The following is a 24,092-nucleotide window of genomic DNA, read 5'->3' as shown; positions in this document are numbered from 1 at the left end:
GATATTTCCCCTCCTTCTCAGCCCAGGAACGCTGGAGGTGAAGTTTATCTTCAGTAGGACCCCCGAATGGGCGATAGCGAATCAGCAGCAGGTGTACACCATTTTCTTTTCCATTGACTTCCAGAGGGTGTAAAACAGACCGCCAATTCATTATCGCTCGTGTTACGATACCGACCAAGACCAATTTCACCCCCACTAAGTTTAATGCAGCGTGAATATAATCCAAGAACCTAATTTGTTCCCTCCGTTAAGTTGTTGCTTGTAATCCAGTTTATATTTTGATTTAGAAACGGTGTTTATTGAAGTAATTGTACCCGAACAGCCATCTGAATTCGTCCCTATTCAGTTAATGGTTTCAAATGGTGATTTTGAGAAATAAAAAGAAAGTCTTGCATTTATATAGTGCCTTTCGCAACCTCAGGACATCCCTTTACAGCCAATGAAGTACTTTTAAAATGTAGTCACTGTTGTAATGTAGGAACCGCGCAGCCAATTTGCGCAGAGCAAGCTCCCACAAACAGCAATGTGATAATGACCAGATAATCTGTTTTATTGATGTTGGTTGAGGGATAAATATTGGCCAGGACACCGGGGAGAACGCCCCTGCTCTTCTTTGAGTAGTGGCACGGGATCTTTAACGACCACCTATGAGGGCAGGCGGGGCCTCGGTTTAACGTCTGATCCGAAAGACGGCACCTCCAACAGTCCAGCACTCCCTCGGTACTGAACTGGAGTGTCAGCCTAGATTATGCAGCACTATTCATACATTCCAGTGAGTGTTTATCAATAAACTAAAGCTATTACCCTTGCAGTCTTAATTGTGTTACCTTGCACTGTGCCCTGGATTAGAACAGTATTATTATATTGGGTGTGGCAAAGATGGCTTGAATTTTTGGGGAGTGCAACAGAGCCCAAGGCCGGTACTTTATTACATGAATGTGTGCAAACTACTTATGAGAATGTCGGTGGGTGCTTTACATAACCCGAGTATTGTGTGGTGCTGATTTGAGATCAGGCATCCATTTTGTATGGTAGGGACAGGCAGAGCAGGGGTGAAGACATTGAAGCTGTTACAATGCTCTGAGAGTCCTTTTATATCACGTTTATGCAGAATACAATGATCTGATGCCATGAATTGATTTAATTTTTTTTTACAATTTAAAGATCTGAAAATGCCTTTGGTAAAGTAGCAACTGCAGCACAAATTGCCTGCAGCTGACAACTTGGTGCCTTCGTCCTTAAAGCGGGCTGTGCCAGAAAAGTTGCCATTTATGGTGACGCTTCCCCTTTAAAAGGCGGGGCTTGGTCACAAAAAAAGACGGTTGAGCTTTCTTGCACTTTAACCACGGTGGTGAGGGAATTGCAGGGAGGGGCCGAGTCAAACTGTGTCACGTTGCTTGTAATTTTTTGGGCACAAGCCACCCCGCTCGCTGACCAGAAAAACGGGTTTGTTTAAGGCCGAACGGTGTCGTTACTGAGTGCCGACAGTGTCTCTTCATCTGATGCCCATGTGAATCTGGTCATGCATTTGGCCATCTTTGCTTCAGGTCATGTTACTATAGCAATGTTTCTGGGTGATTTGGACCAGCCCACCAATCAATTAATAACCTCGACAGCCAGCAGCAAGCTGGTGCTTGCCAATTTAACCCATGGCGAAACTTTTGAGTAAAGTCTTTTGAGACCTACACTTCCCCACTGCTTAAAGAGGATTATCCATTAAAAAAAAACTGGTGTGGGGATTCCTACAAATTGACAGGATGGGGCTAGATAGCAGTTGTGTGTAAGATTTCAGTGCATGGAATTGCAGCTTTGGTGTCTGATCTTTCAATCTGTGGAAGAAAAAGCTTCCTTGTGTTAAAGGCTTGTTTCTGTGTGTTTGACTGGGAGGAGTCACTGAGCCCTGTCAGTGTGAGAGACCTAAATTAACCCCAGTGGAGATACAATCATTAACACGCAAGGTGCTGGCTGGGAGGAGTTACTGAACCTTGTAGTGCGAGGAACCTGAATTGGCACCAGTAAAAGATCGTCCTTTTTCCTTTTGGGTGCCTCGAGTTTCGTGATGTTTTTAGCCAATGTCAATTTGTGTCTGTTAATTTAGCTTCCTCGTACTGTCAGGTACAATTAAACTCCTCCGGCTGGTTCGCAACGATGTCTTCATCCATGTTGTTGAAACAGAAATATTACCAAAAGATCAACTGCAAAGACCGGCAGAGGAAGCAAAATGTCAGTCATAAAATGTGAGTAGTTTTGTTTTTAAACTTTCTTTGCTCCCGAGTGTTACGTCCCACCCTAACCACGTCAGGTGACCTACTCCAGAGTGTTTCGCAGTCTTGCTCTTGAGTCAGCTCGGAGCAGATCTGCACATCCTGGTGTGGCTTTGCCTTCCTGTTTGCTCCCCTTCGTCTTGAAGGAGTGCTGTATGGCATGAGTTTTCTCTGCTCCAGTGTCTCTCCGAGAACCCGTGTGTGCTGGGTACTTCCTTCCCCCCCCCCCCCCCCCCCCGCCCCCAAAAATAGTTGTGGAATTCCCTGTCATTAAGTTGTCTCAACCCTCCCCAGTTCTCATTATTCCACAATGATGTTTTATATACTTGACCATTTCAAAGGCTCTTAAAATGGACCTCGGTTAGCTAGCCTTTTCTAAGGAGCTTTGGTCTTGTATGTTTGAATAGCAGATGGGTAGGCTGTTTTGTAATCAGTGTACAAGAATGCACAAGATCATAAGGTTGTGAGTAACCATTAATCTCCTGGGGTGTATTGTGTGTTTCTGCCCGAGATTCCCTTTTATTGGGCTTGTGGCTATGCTGGGCTAAAATATAATTCTGTTCTGGCACAGTAACATGATTGGATCTCAAAGGTAAAAGCTCGACCCCATCAGTTTAGGGCAAATCCTTTGATGTGTTGGGTCTTGATCTCTTATGGTTGGCTTTTATATAGAAGGGGGGGAAAAAAAGCTCCATTTTTAAATGGGCAAGTTGTCTTGTATACTCATTCATTAATCCTGCTTCCACACAGAGCAGTGTGACAGTGGCCTTGGTGAGTGTGAGATATTTTATCCGAGCTTTTAATTAAAATGTCCTTAAATTGTGAAAGGTTACAGCGAGTAAATGATGTGGTACTGAGCCAAAAAAACACACACTCCATCCCAGGTGAGATCCCTAGTCTGTTGGAGTTAGAGACCAAAACGTAGCATCCGGCTGTCCATGTATTGAGGGGGAGGAGTCAGCTATTCCCTCTCCTCCTTGCTATCCAATGACTGGAAAGTGTGTGGCACTGGGTGAGGACTGGAGTAGATTGGGCTCCTCTGATGGTTCCCCCGCAGTTGAATAGTCTCCTGAAAGTTGAATAATGGCTGCCTTGGTCCGGGATGGAACTGAACCAGAGCATGAGTCACTCCAGTAAAAAGAGTCTAAAGTTACTGCTGAAGTTTCTCCCAACTCTTCTTTCTCCTCCCTCCCCTCCCTCACAGATAATTTGACTACACCAGAGGCGGCTAAACCAGGAACTTTGGCTGCCAAAAAACCCCCAAAACACGCCCCTTTTCAGAGTGAACACAGTGACTTAAAGCAAAAGACCCAAATAGAAACGACTACTTAACTATAGAGGGCACGGCAGAGGAATAATAATTCCATTCGATACGTGGGTTAAAAACGGTGTGGCTGGCTGGGTGGGATTGCAGATACTGAGGGGTGATGCTATTGACACGCAATGCGGAATTACTGTGGCATATTGCAACATTACAGTATTAAGTTTGCATTCTTTTGTGTTATCAACACCTTATAAACACACTGTACTTTATCCCTTGGTATATTCCAAATGCAATATCACATGTACGTTGTGAGTCCGAGTGTCCATATTATTTTCTTGAGCATTCGGACCTGCATTGCGTGGCAATTACTTTCCTCTCCAGTGTCTGTTTGCCTGGCACTTGTTCAGACCTTATTTAGTCTGCCCTTCTCAAACAGCAGCAATGATTTTTCAAGATTGTAAATGTGGTTAGGGGTACACTCTATACCTTTTTGTTTAAATAATAAGGAAAACAGAAAGAACTTGCATTTTTATAGCGCCTTTCATGACCTCAGGACATCACCAAGTTCTTCACAGCCAATGAAGTACTTTCTGCAGTGTAGTCACTGTTGTAATGTTGGAACCGTGGCGGCCAATTTGCACACGGCAAGATCCCACAAACAGCAATGAACTAAATGACCAGGTAATCTGTTTCAGGTGTTGGTTGAGGAATAAATATTAGCCAGGACACTGGGAGAACTCCCTTGCTCTTCTTTAAATAGTGCCATGGGCTCTTTTACGTCCACCTAAGAGCAGATGGTGCCTCGATTTTAATGTCACATCCAAAAGACGGCACCTCCTGACCTTCAGCAGTCCCTCGGTACTGCACTGGAGCGTCGGCCTAGATGTTGTGCTCAAGTCTCTGGAGTGGGACTTGTACCCACAACCTTCTGACTCGGAGGCAAGAGTGCTACCCAATGAACCACGGCTGACTCATTCAAATTTTGTTCATCTGTTTTGGGGCAAGGAGATTACCTTGTCTGTTTTGGACATGTAAGTATTTGAAGAAAATAAACAGTATTATATTCAGTCACATCATGGCCCCAAACAATTTGGGACAGATCCTACATCAGTATCTCACCCTGGGCCAACAGTGCCTCTATAACTTCCATATTTTTTTAATTGATGTTTATCAAATGTCGTCAAGATGTGGTGCCAAAGGTAGCGTTCAGAACAGGAGACTGGCATCACTTCTCTGCGTAACTTTGAGGGACAATCGCAGGGGCATTGCCAACTGATGTATCTTGCAGAGTGCCTTTGAAATCGTGCTGGAGCTATCTGAAGTGCTGTCTCCAGTCTCTCAGCCCAACAGCGTCAGTGCTCCATTTCCACGGCAACTATAATTTTAGCATTCAAATGACTGTTTAGACTGATTTACCTCAGTCTTTATGACCCTATCCATGTTTAAGTTTAGCTTCAGTCGCTTTTCACAGCAGCTGTCGTGTTTCTTTTTTCTTCCGGTTCTCCACCCTCCCTCTTCTAACTTGCTGGAGTACTGGCAGCTCCCCTCCTGCATTTTGCTCATGCTGCCATTGATGTACGTGTGTGTTCACGCAGAGGCTGTTGCACCGTGGGGTGATGACACTGCCACATCTCGTCCTTCTCCCTACTCAAAGTCCACACACCAGCACTTCAAAAAAATTCATTCTCATGATGTGGGTGTCGCTGGCAAGGCTGGCATTTATTGCCCATCCCTAGTTGCCCTTGAGAAGGTGGTGATGGGCCACCTTCTTGAACCGCTGCAGTCCGTGTGGTGAAGGTGCTCCCACAATGCTGTTAGGTGGGGACCATATAGCGGTTTCATACAACTGAGCGGCTTGTTAGGCCACTTCAGAGGGCAGTTAAGAGTCAATCATGTTGGTGTGGGACCAGAGTCAGACCAGTTAAGGACGGCAGGTTTCCTTCCCTAAAGGATACTAGTGAACCAGTTGTTTTTTTTTGACAATCCGACAGCTTCGTAGTCACTTTTACTGATGCCAGCTTTCTATTTCCAAACTTATTTTAAACTGAATTCAAATTCTCAAACTGCCATTGTTTGATTTGAGCTCCCTTTCTCTGGATTAGTAGTCCAGTAACATAACTACAGTACCATACTCCATAGAGGATTATTAGACAAAAGCAAATACCCTGCCCATGATTCTATCTACACCTTCCTCCTGCCTTCTTCAAAGCTCATAGGCACTAAGGATTGTCAGTGTTGAGATGATTGCTATATTCAATAATTGCACACTTGTGCACTTACCTCTGTTCAGGGTTGTCTCCAGACGTCCTCCCAGTTCTTAGAATTGCAAGCCGTTACCGGAGAAATTCCAGCCAGTGCACTCGGCACCAGGAGTGAGTGCCTCTGTGCCATTATTAAATCAAAGCAGGCACAATACTAGAGTTACATCTCTACAAGTGTTGGCATCGGCTGCAGTGAGAACGCATCAGAGCGACCTGCCTGAAAACTCCCCAATCAGCCAGCTGTGGCTTAGTTGGTAGCACTCTCTCCTCTGAGTCAGAAGGTTGTGGGTTCAAGTCCCACTCTAGAGACTTGAGCACATAACCTAGGCTGACACTCCACTGCAGTACTGAGGGAGTGCTGTACTGTCGGAGGTGCCGGCTTTTGGGTGAGACATTAAACTGAGGCCCCATCTGCACTCTCAGGTGGACGTAAAAATCCCATGGCACTATTTTGAAGAAGAGCTGGGGAGTTTTCCCCGGTGTCCTGGCCAATATTTATCCTTCAACCAACATCGCTGAAACAGATTATCTGATCATTATCGCATTGCCATTTGTGGGAACTTGCTGTGCACAAATTGGCTGCTGCCTTTCCTGCACTTCAAACAGAACTTCATTGGCTGTGAAGCATTTTGGGATGGCCTTAAGGGTCATGAAGGGCGCTATATAAATGTAAGTCCTTCTTTCTAGCATCTGCAATGCCGACTCCCTCAGGTAATATTTTGATGTAGTACACCTCATTGTAAAAGGAGAGTTTTTTGTTGGTTTATATTAATGGTAATGACACTTTTTTACTGATGTAGTGTTCATGTAGAAAACTAATGTTTGGTTTTTTGTTGTTGTGTGTAGAACCAAGTTAATTTTGAAACAGCACCTTATTTCCCTGATGGATGGGTTGGCAGGGTGGAGGGGGGAGACACTCCAGTCAATCACACTGATTGGAGGCTCTTGTATGGCTAAGTTGGATTGCTGTGATAATATCAGTGAATTAAAAGTGAAACCGGTTTAAAAAAGTATTCCCGTTCATCATTTGAAGAAAATATATGTAGTTCAGTTCCTACATGTAGTTCTTTTCCTGTGGCTCTATTGAAATAATCAATTGCAGTTAGAGGGCTCTAAGGTAAGGGCTCGATCCTGTCGACCACACAACTGGCCGAGCAAGTGCCAGAATGCTGCAAACTGAGGATAGTGTCACGCACTCAAGGTCACCTCTGCAAGGCAAGAGGCAAAAGTTTACAATTCTATAGTTTTACAGCTACAGAGTAACCATATTGCAACCAAATCTTCACCAGCCAGCTTTAGATATATGTATGTTATATATGATCTGCAATGCACTGCCTGAAAGGATGGTAGGAGCAGATTTAATAGTAACTTTCAGAGGGAATTGAAGATATACTTGAAAAGGAGAAATTTGCAAGGCTATGGAGAAAGAGCAGGGCAGCGGGACTAACTGTCCAGCAACACCTCGATTTTTAAAATTCTCGTCCTCGTTTTCAAATCCTTCCATGGTCTTGCCCCTCCCTATCTCTGTAACCTCCTCCAGCCCTACGACTCTCCCAGATCTCTGCGTTCCTCCAGTTCTGGCCCTTTGCACATCCCCAATTTTTCATTGCTCCACCATTGGTGGCCGTGCCTTCAGCTGCCTCGGCCCTAAGCTCTGGAATACCCTCCATAAACCTCTCTACCTCTCTCTCCTCCTTTAAGACACTCCTTAAAACCTACCTCTTTGACCAAGCTTTTGGCTATCTGTCCTAATATCTCCTTATCTGGCTCGGTGTCAAATTTTGTCTGATAACGCTCCTGTGAAGTGTCTTGGAACATTTTACTACGTTAAAGGCGCTATATAAATACAAGTGGTTGTTGGTCTATTGGGGCACATTTTACTGTATAGTTTAATTTGAGCCAAAGTTGCCTCATTCATTTTGAGTTTCGAGGTATTCCAGCCTTGCACTGTGTGTATCTGCTGTGTGTATTGTAAGCAGAAGGTGCTTGTCAATGAGTTATATCATACCAGGAAGCTGTGGCACGTTTCTCAATTAGGGTCAAAGGGCAGCACTATGGTGCTGCGGAGAGACAGGGTTGGTGAATCGGTTCATGGGACAGTCTCGGAGGCTCCAGAAATGAAAGATTAATCTCCTGGACACTGCTGCCAGCAACCCAGGAGAAAAATCATTAACAAAAGATTGTGTTTTTTTTCCCTATTTTCTTTGAATGCTTTTGTTAAAATATTGCAGATGTGGGGGATGGAGGGGGAAAAGGCTGTTTGAGTGGGTGGGGGAGAAGCGGGGGCGGGCGGAGGGGAGGTCACGTGAGGAAAGCTCCAAGAATACATCCTCATGATATCACCGTGGTTGTTTGGTATGGTGTAATCCTTTAAACTGGAACTGGAGATGTCTGGCAACCAAAATAAGATGATTTTTGAAGTCCATATACAAGAATAGATGCTTTGTTTTTTTTTTAAATTAAAAGATCCTGGAGTGCTGCAGTGGGAGGGTCCTGAAGGGGAGGGTCAGATACTGCATTCTCAGTGGAAAGTTTTCCACTCTATCCAATATGCAGGTCCAAGGTCACTACTGAGTCATGGTGAAAAAGCAAGGGACTTTTAGCGTGACTTCATTTGGCTATGTGTTCTGGGCTTTCATTTTGATTTGGTTTGATAGAGGAATATGAAGGGGGCTCGAGGTGCAGATACTTTTATTTGAAAAAGAATATAGACCAAAGGCTGTAAAACCCGCTCCGTTATGGTTGTATCGTAGTAAATGTCCACTTTGGGCAATTCTCAGCCTTTAGGACAATGTGAAGGATTGATAACGAATGAGTTGGGCGTGGAGTGTAGTCAAACGTAGACGTTGGCACTCGTAAGCATCTCGTGGGCTGGACTGAAAGACGATTCTGAGAATTGCGCATTTTTCTAGCTGTGCCCGTGAAGTCAGCTGAGAGCGAGGGATAGAGGGGGTGGTGGTTTATGGAAACGGCCGTTAGTGTTTCTGAATCTGAAGGAAGCAGATGTGCCAAGGGAGAGCCCTGATGTGCTTTGCTCTCGAGCATTCATTACTGTCTCTGATGGCCTGGGAATGAAAGCCACAGCCTGTAATATTTCCAGAGTAGTGTCCCCTTTCCCATTGCGCAGGATTATTATTTTTTTTACATAAATGTAACCTTTTCTAGAGTCTTCCAGCCAGGCTCAACAGCATCGATGACTGGCCCTGATTGCTCAGCGGAGGACCCCAACACTAGCTTGAACTGAGCATGGAGTGCCCATTACAGAAGAAATCTGGCAACACCTGAGCAAAGTAGCTCCCATGGGGTATTTTTCTCCTCGTATATTAACAATTACCCCCCCGCACCATGCCACAGAGGATGACCTAGTGTGTCGTGATTGGGTAGGTTTGAGCTTTGAACCAGAGATTCCATGGAAATTTGTCGTCCTCATTCATAGGTGCCAGAGCTAAGATACTTTTATTTTACTTCCATCCGTTCCCTGCTCTTGTGTGTGGCCCCTGACTCCAGATGACTAGATTGACTGACTCAAAAGGGCAGTTTCCCTTGGGTCACTTGTGGTCTCTTGAGGGAGGCTGAGTTCATCACACGGAATCAAGCGTCCTTTAGTGCACGAGAGTGTCTGGACCTGGGCCCTATCTTTGTGTTGGTCCGAGTGAGGGATTTCCACACTGAGGAATGGAACACTTTACCACTTGGAGAGCTCATGTACTTTTAAGTGATTTAACGAAAACTGATGGAAGCTCGGATGAATTGGTCAGTAGGAATCCCAAAAGTTACAACGCTGAAAAAAGCTTTTGGATTTTCAAATTCAAATTCATTTAGAAAATGGTAACAAAAGGCCTCATCATGCCAGTGGGGGTGTAGCAGAGTCAGTGCCAAATGGCTCAACGCATGGGTGTGTCTTGTGGGCTAGCCCTCTCTCAAAATATTTGATTGCTGCACCACACCCAGTATTCAGTAGTGGGTTTTATTTTCTCTTTAATCTTCTCTTTCCCCGTGAGGCACTGACTCACACACTGATCTCGCAGGCTGGGGGTACGGTCTCGCAGGCAGATTTTTGCACGCTGGGGGCATGGTCTCACACACTTGGGTACAGTCTCGCACACTGGTCTCACACTGGGGCACGGTCTCGGTGGTAACAGCAGCCCTTCCATACCTCCCCATAGTATGCATGCTTTCTGTTAACATTCCACCTGATCATGAGGGTCCCCACAGCCAAACTCGTCTCTGTCGCTCCCTTTAAAGACCGGGTAACGATCAAGAGCAGGAACTCTGGCTGATTGGTGGGTTTTTTTTGTTTTATTTTTCCCTACAAGGATACCAGTTCCTTTTTTTCCCAAAAGGATTATTTTTGTAACGCATGACAATTTTTGTATTTTGTAATTTGTGTTGTATGGTACTACGTCACAATAGGCCCAGGATCTGTGGTGAATTCGTTGATCTCGGCTAGGAGCACAACAGTCCCCTGCAGAGTCTCTAATCAGCCGGGATTTTTGATCCAGATTGTTGTCCAGTGATATTTATTAGAGAATGCTTGTATGTGGGCAGGATCAGATTCGGCTAAAATGCCCCCTGCAGTTGAATCACCTGCTGTCTGAGCTCACACTTTGACATTTTTGTGGAATGTAACCACAAAACAAGAGAAAATTGGAAATAACAGAAAATGCTGGAAAAACTCAGCAGGCCAGGCAACATCCGTGGAGAGAAAATAGAGTCAACGATTCGGGTCAAAACCCTTTGTCAAGACTGAAGAAGCACCGGAAATGAAACCGATTAAAAGGCCAGTTTGGGGGCTGGGAGAGAACAAAAGAGAAGTGAAGAGACATTAAGAGGTATTCAAAACCAGACGAGATGGTGATCGGACTAGTGGAGACAGAAAACGGCTCTAGATTAGGTGTGAAATGCGCTGGCAGAATGGGAGACAGCTGCCATGTGGGAGAGAAAAGAAGGGGGGGAAGGGCCAAAACCAAGGTGTGGATAAAAAATATAAGTAAAAATGTAATGGGAGCCGAGGTTATGATCTGAAATTGTTGAACTCTATGTTGAGTTCAGAGGGCTGTAGAGTGCCTAATCGGAAGATGAGGTGCTGTTCCTCAAGCTTACGCTGAGCTTCCGTGGAACAATGCAAGAGCCTGAGTACAGTGAGATCTGAGTGGGAATGGGGCGGTGAATTAAAATGACAGGCGACCGGAAGCTCGGTCATCCTTACGGACTGAACGTAAGAGAACTGAAGAGAAAATTTGAGGTGGGGGGGTGGGTATGAAATCAAACATTTTACATGCAGCAAGTGTGTGTGATCAGGCTTGCCACAGGCCAAAGTACCTCCATAAACTTGAGCTCATCCAAAACCCTGCTACCTGTATTCTAACTCGCAGCAATTCCTGTTCACCCATCACTTGCTGACCTACATTGGCTCCCGGTCCATCAACACTTCAATTTTAAAATTCTTATCCTTGTTCAAGTTGTTGTTTAAATCCCTCCATGGCCTCGCCCCTCCCGAGATCTCTGTGTTCCTCCGATTCTGGCCTCTTGCACATCGACAACTTCCTTTTTACCCCACCATTGGTGGCCGTGCCTTCAGCTGCCTGGGCCCTGAGCTCTGGAATTCCCTCCCTAACCCTCTCCACCTCGCTACCTCTCCTTTGTCCTTTAAGATGCTGCTTAAAACCCACCTCTTTGACCAAGCATTTGTTCACCTGTCCTAATACTTCCTTATGTGGCTCAGTGTCAATTTTTGTCCGATTACACCCCTGTGAAGTGCTTTGGGACATTTCCCTATATTAAAGGCACTATATAAATGCAAGTTGTTGTAGAATGTGTGTCGTGTTGTTCATAGTAATACACCAGACCCCCAGGAACAGTGCACTAGTACGTGTCCTGAGGTCGTGAAAGGCGCTATGTAAACGCAAACCTTTCTTTGTAGCATTTGCTTTCTTTGTCTGCATTTTCCTTGTCCAAGACTTGTAAATAAAAAAAACTATTTCCAATTGGCGAGGACAAAATATTGCATAAGCTTTGATGGTTTTCTTTTAAACTGCCAGAACACTGCTATTCAAATCAGCAGCAATAGTAAATGTTCATTACACAAACATCGTTGCTGCAGTGACTAACTGCAACAGTACAGCAAGCCTTTGAGACCCGCAATAGTCTTTCTGCAGCAGATTAAAAATGTATGTGAACCCAGAGTCGATTGATGAAATGTTTTAAGAAGCTGCCATAAATTATACCAGCAGTTGTCTCCTAATGAAAGCGTCTCTAGCAGACAGGAGGTCAAGACGGGTGGAGTGTTTTCTCTTCAGTATCTAAAACTGTCGGTCGGATTTCCTGTTGGCCGTTGCTTAAAGCTGCCAATGGGTGAGATACGAGGCAAGAGGCCATCCGGAGCAGCCAGTCCCAGGTCCCATCTCCATGCTGCCAGCAATGGCAGCCTGAGGACCAGTTCCGATACTACTATTGGCTACAGTGCTTAGGGTTAAGGAAGTGCTTTGGGGAGGTGGCTAAAATCACACTCCTGATTCCTATCTCGTGACTTTCTTTCTATTATGTGTGTTGTATGGGGGTTTCAGCTGAGAACAGGTTTGGGTGGAATCATGACATGGTTCAATAGCCAGTCACATGAAGTAAGGCTGTTTTGCGTGAGGTACGGTAGGTGGAACTGTATGACCGCAGAAGATTATCACCTTCAGAAGAAGAGGAGAGAAAATTGGGGGGAATGTTCTATTTTAATTGCAGGCTCTCTGAGCACTCCGATATCGTGGTGCCAGTCTGCAGTGGTCCTCCTAGTGAGGCCTGGATTCATTTCATTTAGGGTTGAACCCTTTGCCGTGTGGTTCCTGTTTTAGTGGGAGTGTGAGCGGGGTGGGGTTTGACTGGTGCAGTAAAAGCACACGTTCCCGAGATCCCAGGTGTGTACCTCAGGGCAAAGGGCGGACTGTGGACTTCTCCACACTGACACTTGTTTACTTCAGTTCTCTCCCATAAATCAAGTGCTGTGACAGAGCACAGTGCCCTAGACTCTCCATGTTTGTTTGTTTGTCATTTCTATTTATGGTCAGCTGATGGTCTTAATATTTAAAAAAAAAAATCTCTTCAGTATCATCGGTTTGTGAAGTTGTGGTTCAGTGGGTAGCACTCTCGCAACTGAGTCAAAAAGTCGTGGGTTCAAGTCCCACTCCAGAGATATGAGCACAAAATCCAGGCTGACACTGCAGTGCAACACTGAGGGAGTGCTGCACCGTCAGACGTGCTGTCTTTTGGATGAGACATTAAACCTCCCCATCCGCCCTCTCAGGGTGGACATATAAGATCCTGGTGGAGGCCAGTTCATTAAGTATATTCAAGAAAGAGTTGGATATATTTCTTAAGGCTAAAGGGATCAAGGGACATGGGGAGAAGGCAGGGACCGGGTACTGAATTTGGATGATCGGCCATGATCTCATTGAATGGCGGAGCAGGCTCGAAGGGCTGAATGGCCTATTCCTGCTCCTATCTTCTATGTATCTATGTATCCTGTGGCACTATTCGAAGAAGAACTGGGGAGTTCTCGCTCACCGGTGTCCTGGCCTCAATCAACATCACTAAAAAAAAAAACAGATTATCTGCTGATTTATCTCATTGCTGTTTGTGGGATCTTGCTGTGTGCAAATTGGCTGCCGTGTTTCCTACATTACAACAGTGACTGCACTTCAAAAGTACGTCATTGCTGTAAAGAGCTTTGGGGCATCCTGAGGTTGTGACAGACGCTATACAAATGCAAGTTCTTTCCAACTGTTATTGGCATGGGAACCATGCGCCACAAGCCCCCCCCCCCCCCTCCCCCGACTATCCCCTCACAGACCTGAAATTGATAGTAGATGGCAGGTAGAATTTTTTAAGGCAAAATACAGTGGGGGGTCTCTCCACGTAGCTCATGAGAGGTACTGAACCGTGCAGAGCTGGACGGTCTCTGCAGAATGAGGAGCTGGTCCGGGGAGGTGGGGGTCTACTGTTGACATTGACAGCCTGCTCCTAATCACTTTGCAGTGATTCCTGCTGCAAAGTGCACGTGTTGCAGATTGGATCGGGATTGGGTATGATTTCCGACACCACCTCCCTTTCAATATTTGCTGTGCAGTCTAGTGCCAATGTGGGGGGAAGATGGGTGCACCCTACAAATATTGGCATACTCCAGGGAAAAGTCCGTCCTAATTTCTGAAGCACGGGTGGAATTTCCTGTGTTAAAAGACACAAATTGTAGTGTAAAGCCAATACCCGGCTCGGGGATACGCGGGTGCAAGTGCATTATGGCCATAATTACACTACGCCCAAATTTATTTTCTCTTTTACGCCCGTTTATCGATCCTTGCGCTCGAACACACCCCGGCTCATTATCATGTCTCCGCCCCCAGGCTAAAGTGCTCTACATGCAAATTTCCTGCAATTACACTGGCTCAAAACAGGTGTAAAATTACATCCAGAATTTTAGATGCAGCCGAAATCAATTAATTTTTCTGGTGTTTTGTGTTTTTTAATTTATCCTCACACATCTGCTCGGTATTTTCTGTTTTAGTTTGAATATATTTTTATAGCTTCAGTTTGAGTCATTTAAAAATAGAAAAGCTTTGCTGATTGCAGGTTCTAAAACACAGTGTTCGAATCATAGAAATTTACAACACAGAAGGAGGCCATTTGACCCACTGTGTCTGTGCCGGCCAAAAAGCGCTTTCCAGCCTAATCCCACTTTCCAGCTCTTGGTCTGTAGCCTTGTAGGTTACAGCTCTTCAAGTGCATATCCAAGTACTTTTTAAATGTGATGAGCGTTTCTGCCTTTACCCCCCTTTTTCATGGAGCGAGTTCCAGACCCCCACCACCCTCTGGGTGAAAAAAGTTCTCCTTAACGCCCCTCTAATCCTTCTCTAATTACTTTAAATCTCTGCTCCCGGGTTATTGACCTCTCTGCTAAGGGAAATGGGTCCATCCTGTCAACTCTATCTATCTAGAAAGAAAGACTGGTATATTTATAGCGCCTTTCACGACTAGCGGACGTCACAAAGCACTTTACAGCCAATGAAGCACTTTTGAAGTGTAGTCGCTGTTGTAATGTAGGAAACTCGGCAGCCAATTTGCGCACAGCAAGCTCCCAGAAACCAGTTAATCTGTTTTTGTTATGTTGACTGAGGGATAAATATTGGCCAGGACACCGGGGATAACTCCCTTGCTCTTCTATGAAATAATGCCAATGGGATCTTTTACATCCACCCGAGAGAGCAGATGGGGGCCTCGGTTTAACGTCTCAGCTGAAAGACGGCACCTCCGACAGTGCAGCGCTCCCTCGGTACTGCACTGGAGTGTCAGCCTGGACTTTTCTGCTCATGTTCCTGGAGTGGGACTTGATCCCACAACCTTCTGACTCAAGGTGAGAGTTCTACCCACCAAGCCACAGCGAGTTCTACCCACTGAGCCACAGCTGACACTAGGCCTCAGATAATTTTATGCACCTCAATCAAGTTTCCCCTCTTAATGTGCATCGATGATGGCTAGATGGTTTTAAACTTTAATTTTCATACTTAAAGAAGGAATGTATAGTTTGAGTTCCGAGCTTTGCTCAGGCCCTGATTTCCGATTGTTTATGCCCATTTTTTAAGGTTCTGGTTTATGTTAATGAGATTGGCAGGAAACTTGGATGTAAATAGATATTGGCAGAATGGGCATAATTTTGGGTGTAACTTCCCAATTTCACCCCCACAGGAAATTCCACCCCATAGTGTCAGCTATATGTTGCTGTTACAGAATGCATTTCTTAATGGTATTTAGCAACAGAAGTAATGAGACACAGGTGATCAGTATACGGTGCGCCCAACCCCCAGATGGACAACAAGGTGATGATCTCATAGAACCCCCCTATGGATTCACTAAGGCGGGTTGCTCGGGCGTGACCCCCAGGTCAACCACAGCCAGGATGCTTTGATCGGGCTGACTAAGTTCCCACCAGTTCCTTTCTTTGCACACTTGTGTTTTTGGAAGCTTCAACTATTCAAACGTCTCATTCAGGGAGCTGCATTTTTTTTGCACCAATCAGGAATCTGCCTTAACCTGCCATCCATACCCGGGAATCCTGAACAGTTGAAATGTTCTAACTTGGCCAGGAGGGGAAAGGACGGAGGGGGCAAGGCAGAGGAAAGATGGGGGAAAAGAGGGGCTTGAATCTTCTGTGTGTGAAGGGACTCTTGCTTTTTCTGTGTATGTGGGACTTGCATTAGTGTGGAATCAGATCTGGTATTGGCTCGTGTATCAATCCCCAGCTCTAAAAGGCTGGGGGTCCCTGACACGGGCACGTGAACCCTAATTTGAGCATCTGTGGTCTAGGCTGAATGAGAAGACCACATGGGTGAGGTACAGTACCAGAAGGTTGCGAGCAGCCGTGGAGTCGCACGACAGGGAGGATGGAGAAATGGTCGTAGCTGCTTGCTGGATATGTTTAATATGGGACAGTGCAGCTTTAAGGAATGGTCAGTTCTCCTTGCTTCTGATTTATTGAGGTGTTAGAAGCGTGCCAGGGATGGATTTCTTTTTTTAGATGCAATTACTGAACAGAAAATTTGTGAATTCTGTGGAAGCTGCGGAGGCTGCTGGGAAGCGGGCGGGTTAAAGGTTGCTGGTGGTTTTCCAATTCCTTGTGTGTCACATTTCATTACTTGGGGATGGTGAGCATTAGCAGACAGCACTGGGTGGGGTTGACCAGCTCAAACTGGAAAGGCAGCTCCCAGGGCGTTTTTAGCTGGCATCGTTTAGCAATGCAGGAATATTTTTAAATATATAAATATCTTGTTTATGTTACTGCAAAAGGGTTATTGTGGTTTTTTTAATAAATCCCCATAAATGATTGTGCCTAAAGCTCTGATAGTCCTGCAGAATCTTTTTACTGCATTGCCAACTAAGAAAGAAGGACTTTGATTTATATAGCACATTTTAGAACCTCAGGATGTCCCAAAGTGCTTTATAGCCAATGAAGTACTTTCTGTACTGTAGGACATGTGACAACCAATTTGCACACAGCGAGCTTCCACAAGCAGCAATGCGATAATGACCAGATAATGTATTTTAGTGATGTTGGTTGAGGATTAAATATTTGCCAACATATGAAAAGTGCATCCTTTACGTCCACCTGAGAGGGCAGTTTAATGTCTCATCCGAAAGATCGTACCTCCGACAGTGCAGCGCACCCTCAGTACTGCACTGGAGTGTCAGCCTAGATTGTGCGATCACCTCTCTAGACTGGGATTTGAACCCACAACCTACTGACTCAGAGGCGAGAGTGCTACCCAGCGACTTATAGGCCAAGATTTAACTCCAGGTGGATTACCCGCTCAGGCCTAAGATAAAATTACAGACGGGCCTCAATGATGTCATCGGGCCACAACATGCATGTGTAAAGAAGGACCCTGTTGGCTCCAAGCATGTGTCCTTGCTGCCTGCTAAGGAGAGCAGGTTAAAATTGCAGATGTTGCGATCATGGCGTCTTTCGGACAGGTAAGAGCCAGGGCAATTTTAACTGCCCACCTGCCAGGTTTCTGCTGAGCGAGTAGGGTAAAAATCGCCCCCATAATGTGAGGGTGAAAAAGCAAGAAGATGCTGAAATGTCCGTTTGACTTGACTCTTTTTTGTTTATAGTTTTAACTACCCTGCTCCATTCATGACATGTGTTGGACATCCACATAGCCTTGCATGGCCATCTTGACATGGAAATATGAACCTTGAGTATAGAAGATTAAGAGGGTGATCTAATTGAGGTGTTTAAGATGATTAAAAGATTTGATAGGATAGGCAGAGAGAAACTATTTCCTCTGGTGGGGGAGCCCAGAACAAGGGGGCGCAACCTTAAAATTAGAGCTAGGCTATTCAAGGGTGATGTCAGGAAGCTCTTCACAGAAAGGGTAGTGGAAATCTGGAACTCTCCCCTCCAAAAAGCCATTGAGGCTGAAGATCAATTGAAAATGTCAAAACTGAGACCGATAGATTTTTGTTAGGCAAAGGTATGAGAATATGGAATCAAGGCGGGGAAATGGAGTTGAGTTACAGATCAGCCATGATCTAATTGAATGGTGGGACAAGCTCGAGGGGCTGAAGGGCCTAGAAGCGGAACTGATTGGAATTAACTTTTTGCTTCTTGTATTGTGTTTAGAATGAGGTCTGTCACTTTGTATACGTGCCTGATGTTGCCTCCTCTTGTTTTTGATGGCTGTTTGTAAAGTGCAGCATGGGTATAGGCCAGGTATGTACCTGCAGAGCCTCGTCTTGACACATTGCCAGCAGGTCCCCATAGAAATCTAGGAAATCTGCTGTGTTTTTGTTTTGTTTCACCGATCTTCTTGGACAGGTTCCTTTTTTAAAATAAATTCTGACGTCAAGCTTCTTAATAATTTGCAACTGATCTCATCATAGAACTGTGATCTGAAACTATATTTTGGGTTCAGCTGAATGGTGAAGTGGAGGAATTATTTTTTTATCTTCAAATTGGCTTTCCCTAAGCTCTGGAATCCCCCCCAAATCAATCTATCTATCTCTCTCTCTCTCTCTCTCACCTACATCTTTGACCATCTGCCCTTATATGTCCTCATGTGGCTCAGTGTCAAATTTTGTTTGATAACGCTCCTGTGGAGCGCCTTGGGACATACGTTAAAGGCGCTATATAAATGCAAGTTTTTGTTGTTGTTGGAAATCAGTAAGCACTTTTTCACAGAGCAGTAGAAACCTGGAAATCTCTATCCCAAACTCTCTCCAATTGCTGGGGGGCTCAAAGGTTGTCATCTCTGGATTACTCCCGGTGCCACGTGCTAGTGAGTATAGGAATAGGAGGATAGAGCAGATGAATGCGTGGCTAAAGAGTTGGTGCAGGAGGGAGGGCTTTAGTTTCCTGGATCACTGGGTCTGCTTCTGGGTAAGGTGGGACTTGTACAAGTTGGACGGGTTGCACCTGAACCAGAACGGGACAAATATCCTTGCGGGGAGGTTTGCTAGCACTGTTCAGGGGTGTTTAAACTAACTTGGCAGGGGGATGGGATACAGAGTGGAGCTATAATAGGGGGTGATGTACAGCCAAATATAGAGGAAAAAACAAGTCAGACTGGAAGGCAGAGCAAATATGTAGTGGCACAAGGGAGTAGGGCAAGGCTGAATGCATTAAAATAAATGCCAAGGAGTCTTGCGAATAAGGTGGATGAACTGAAGTTGATGAACACATGGGAGTATGATATTGTTGCTATCACGGAGACATGGTTGAGGGAGGGGCAAGACTGGCAGCTCAATATTCCGGGGTATAGAATCTTCAGGCGAGACAGAGGGTGGGGGTGGGGGGGGTAAAAGAGGCGGGGGTGTCGCAATATTAATTAAGGAGTCAATTACTGCTGTAAGGAGGGATGATATATTAACCGGTTCCTCTAATGAGGCCATATGGGTTAAACTTAAAAACAAAAAGGGGGCAAGCACTTTGTTTGGGGGCCTATAGTACTCTCCCAGCAGTCAGGGGGAGATAGAGGAACAGATATGTAGGCAAATCTCAGAAGTGTGCAAATAATAGGGTAATAATAGGGGATTTCAACTTCCCCAATATTAACTGGGATAGTCAGAGTGTGAAAGGCTCAGAGGGTGTAGAATTCTTAAAGTGCATCCAGGAGAGCTTTTTGAGCCAGCATGTAGAAAGTCCTACAAGAGAGGGGGCGGTACTGGACCTAATTCTAGGGAATGTGGCCGGGCAAGTGGTAGATGTGTTAGTAGGTGAGCACTTTGGTGACCGTGACCATAATTCGGTGAGATTTAAGGTAGTCATGGAAAGGACAAAGATGGACCGGAAATAAAGGTTCTAAATTGGGGGAAGGCTGATTTTAATATGATAAGGCAGGATCTGGCCAATGTGGACTGGGATCAGCTACTTGAAGGAAAATCCACATCGGAGCAATGGGAGTCTTTCAGAAAGGAAATTGAGAGAGTACAATGGCAACATGTTCCCGTAAAGGTCATGGGTGGGACCAACAAGCCCAGGGAACCTTGGATGTCAAGGGATATACGAGAATAGATTAGGGGGAAAAAAGGGGGGCTTTTGGCAGATACAAAGGACTAAAGACAGCGGAAGCCCTAGAGGAGTATAAAAAGTGCAGGGGGATACTTAAAAAAAAGAAATTAGGAGAGCGAGGAGGGGCCATGAAATAATGCTGGCGAGCAATATAAAGGAAAATCCTACGGTGTTTTATAAGTATATTAAGGGCAAGAGGATAACTAGGGAAAGAGTAGGGACCAAAGTGGCAAGCTGTGTGTAGAGCCAGAAGATGTAGGTGGGGTTTTAAATGAATTTTTTGCATCTGTGTTCACTATGGAGAAGGACAATGTGGACATAGAAATCGGGCAGGGGGACTGTGATACACTTGAACATATTAGCATCGAGAGGGAGGAGGTACTAGCGGTTTTAGCAGGCTTAAAACTGGATAAATCCCCAGGCCCGGACGAGATGTATCCCAGGCTACTATGTGAGGCAAAGGAGGAGATTGCAGGGGCTCTGACACAAATTTTCAGAACCTCTCTGGCCACAGGGGATGTGCCAGAGGACTGGAGAACAGCTAACATAGTACCATTATTCAAGAAGGGTAGTAGGGATTGTGGTAAACCACTGTTATAGTTATCACTGTATATTGTTCTCACTGTTCTCACTGTCACATCACTACACGAGGTCGCCTCTTGTCGCACTGTTATACCTGGGCTGACCACCTCCGACTCCGCCCATTACCTGCCCAGGTATAAAGGTAGCTGACTGGCTAGTATTCCTCCCTGTTGGATCGGATCACCCACGAGGGTGGGCTCTGTTATTTAGCCAATAAAAACCTTCAGTTACGTTCTTAACTCGTCGCCTTTTATTGGACTAATTGATAGGCATATCAATTTTATTGGCTAAATTTTAAAGATGTCTGATAATGAACAGCAACAGCAAGGAGCTCACCCAGCAGCACAGCAACAGCAGCCTCCAGACAACGGGCCACACCAGCCGGCTTGGCTGCAAGCCTTGAAACCACCATACCTGGATCTAAACCCACAGGCACCAAACTCAGCCAACGACTTCAAACACTGGCTGGACTGCTTCGAATCGTACCTGGAGGAAGCCGTCGTCCCTCAGAGATCCAAACTAAGAGTCCTGAAAGCCCAAGCGAGCCCGAGAGTATATACACTCATCCAGGACATGACTACGTACGACGACGCCATCAACCTACTGAAACAGCAGTACCGGAGCCCGGTAAACTACATGTACACTAGGCATCTCTTAAGATCTCGCCAGCAACAGCCAGGAGAATCGATAGCTGAATTTTCACGAGCGCTGAGACAACTCGGCAGGAACTGTGACTTTAAAGCGGTGACGGCTACTGCGAACATGGAAGACAATGTCCGCGACGCCTTGGTGAGAGGCCTACGTTCCGACTACACACGGCAAAGACTGCTTGAAGCTAAGGACATAGACCTGGACAAGGCCGAAGCCCTCGCCCTCACCCTAGAGGCCACCCAGCAAGACCAGGAAGCGTTTGCCAGGTACTATTCGCGACCCTGGGACTCGGGCCCGACCCCCACCCCACCACCCTTCACAGCGCTGCCCCCGGGACCTACCTCAGCGTCTGCATCACGGATCCGACCGGGCCCGCTAGCCCCGGTACCGGCCCCGACATCAGGCAACCCCGATCGGGCCGCTGGCTGCTTCTTTTGCGGCCAGGAGAAGCATCCGAGGTCGCGCTGCCCAGCCAAAAACTCGACCTGCAAAACCTGCCTCAAGAAAGGCCACTTCTCCAAGGCCTGCAGAAGCAAATCCTCAGAAGCCAGCAGTGCCTCATGCGAACCCTGGGGGCGGCCATCTTTGTGCGGGGCAGCCGAAGCCTGCAGAGCCTCATGGGAAAACCAGGGGCGGCCATCTTTGTGCGGGGCAGCCGAAGCCTGCAGAGCCTCATGGGAAAACCAGGGGCGGCCATCTTTGTGCGGGGCAGCCGAAGCCTGCAGAGCCTCATGGGAACAGCAGGGGCGGCCATCTTTGTGCGGGGCAAACGATTTAAACAGAGCCTCATGTGAACTACGGGGGCCGCCATCTTCGCCGCCATCTTGTCATGACAACGACGCGCTCATCTACACCCTAGCTTCCGTGACCCTGGATCAAGCCCGCCCGCACCACCTGGCCAGCTCAATGATGGACATCAAAGTCAACGGCCACGCCACGACCTGCCTGTTCGACAGCGGAAGCACGGAGAGCTTCATCCACCCAGACACGGTGAGCCACTACTCCCTCCCCGTCCTGCCAACGCGCAGCCGCATCTCGATGGCATCGAGGTCGCACGCCACAGACATCAGCGGCTACTGTGTCGTGACATTGTCGGTTAAAGGGACAGAGTATAAAAATTTTAAACTCCTCGTACTCCCCCAGCTGTGCGCTGCCGTCATACTAGGGCTGGACTTCCAATCCCACCTCCAAAGTGTAACCCTAGCTTACGGTGGACCCCTCCCCCCACTCAGTCGACAACCAGCGAAAGTTAAACCGCCCACCGCGTAACACCTGCAGCCTATCCACCCTCAAGGTACCGCCACCTTCCCTGTTCGCTAACCTCACCCCCGACTGCAAACCTGTCGCTACTAAGAGCAGGCGGTACAGCGCTGGGGACAGAGCCTTCATTAGCTCTGAGGTGCAGCGACTCCTGAAAGAGGGCATTATTGAGGGGAGCAGCAGCCCCTGGCGTGCCCAGGTGGTGGTAGTCAAGACCGGCGACAAAAATCGCCTGGTTATCGACTACAGCCAGACCATAAACAGATACACCCAGCTGGACGCATACCCCCTCCCCCGCATATCGGACATGGTCAATGAGATTGCACAATACCGCGTATTCTCGACCATCGACCTCAAGTCGGCCTACCACCAACTCCCCATCAGCCCGGAGGACAGCCAGTACACCGCCTTCGAGGCGAATGGCCGCCTCTACCAATTCCTTAGGGTCCCCTTTGGTGTCACCAACGGGGTCTCGGTTTTCCAACGGGAGATGGACCGGATGGTTGACCAGAACGGACTACAGGCCACTTTCCCCTATCTCGATAACGTCACCATCTGCGGCCGCAACCGGCAGGACCATGACGTGAATCTGGAGAAATTCCTCCGTACGGCCCAACGGCTGAACCTCACCTACAATAAGGAGAAATGCGTGTTTAACACAGCGCGCCTTGCCATCCTTGGCTGTGTAGTAGAGAACGGAGTCATCGGCCCCGACCCCGAAAGAATGCGCCCCCTCATGGAGCTACCCCTCCCCCACTGTCCAAAAGCACTTAGGAGAACCCTGGGGCTTTTCGCCTACTATGCCCAATGGGTACCCAATTATGCGGACAAAGCCAGACCCCTCCTGAAAACCACATCCTTCCCCCTCACGGAAGAGGCGTGCGCGGCCTTCTCCCTCATTAAGGGAGACATGGCCAAGGCCACAATGCACGCAGTGGATGAGTCAATCCCCTTCCAAGTGGAGAGCGATGCATCCGACTTCGCCCTAGCCGCTACCCTTAACCAGGAGGGTAGGCCGGTAGCCTTCTTCTCAAGGACCCTACAGGGCCCCGAGACCCGACACTCGTCGGTCGAGAAGGAAGCCCAGGCAATTGTGGAGGCAGTACGGCGCTGGAGGCACTACTTGGCAGGCAAACGATTTACCCTCCTCACCGACCAACGCTCGGTTGCCTTCATGTTTAATAACAAGCTGAGGGGCAAGATCAAGAACGACAAAATCTTGAGGTGGAGAATCGAGCTTTCCACCTATGATTATGAGATCTTGTACCGGCCCGGTAAACTGAACGACCCCCCTGATGCTCTTTCACGCATTACATGCGCCAGCGCGCAAAGTGATAGACTTCAGACCCTCCACAATGACCTCTGCCACCCCGGAGTCACCAGACTCTACCATTTCATTAAGGCCCGCAACCTGCCATACTCCATCGAGGAGGTCAGGACCATGACCAGGAACTGCCAGACCTGTGCTGAGTGCAAACCGCACTTCTATAAGCCGGACAGAGCAAGCCTGATCAAGGCCACCCGCCCCTTCGAGCGTCTGAGCATCGACTTCAAGGGGCCCCTACCGTCATCCGACCGTAATGTGTACTTCCTCAACATCGTTGATGAGTACTCCCGTTTCCCCTTTGCCTTCCCCTGCCCAGACATGACCAGTAACACGGTCATTAAATGCCTGAACAAACTCTTCGCCTTGTTCGGGTTCCCGAACTATATACATAGTGACCGGGGCGCCTCCTTCATGAGCGAGGAACTCCGTCAGTTCC

At 46.9% G+C, this 24,092-nt stretch overlaps 1 protein-coding gene across 1 annotated transcript in view; it reads left to right on the top strand.

Annotated features, from left to right (window-relative positions):
* Positions 1-1,126: 1,126 nt before the first annotated feature.
* Positions 1,127-24,092, top strand: part of LOC147108362 (zinc finger and BTB domain-containing protein 7A-like) — a 129,979-nt gene continuing 107,013 nt past the window's right edge. Inside the window, exon 1 of the mRNA XM_086004959.1 lies at positions 1,127-2,237. Coding sequence (XP_085861085.1) covers positions 2,149-2,237 — 89 coding nt within the window. The 5' untranslated portion in view covers positions 1,127-2,148. The remainder of the gene's footprint in view (positions 2,238-24,092) is intronic.

Source organism: Somniosus microcephalus, chromosome 13, assembly GCF_052327205.1.
Source record: "Somniosus microcephalus isolate GS21.2 chromosome 13, FLI_Smic_1.0, whole genome shotgun sequence".
Lineage (NCBI taxonomy): Eukaryota > Metazoa > Chordata > Chondrichthyes > Squaliformes > Somniosidae > Somniosus > Somniosus microcephalus.
Note: the sequence above shows the minus strand (reverse complement) of the source record. Positions and strands in the feature narration are given on the sequence as shown.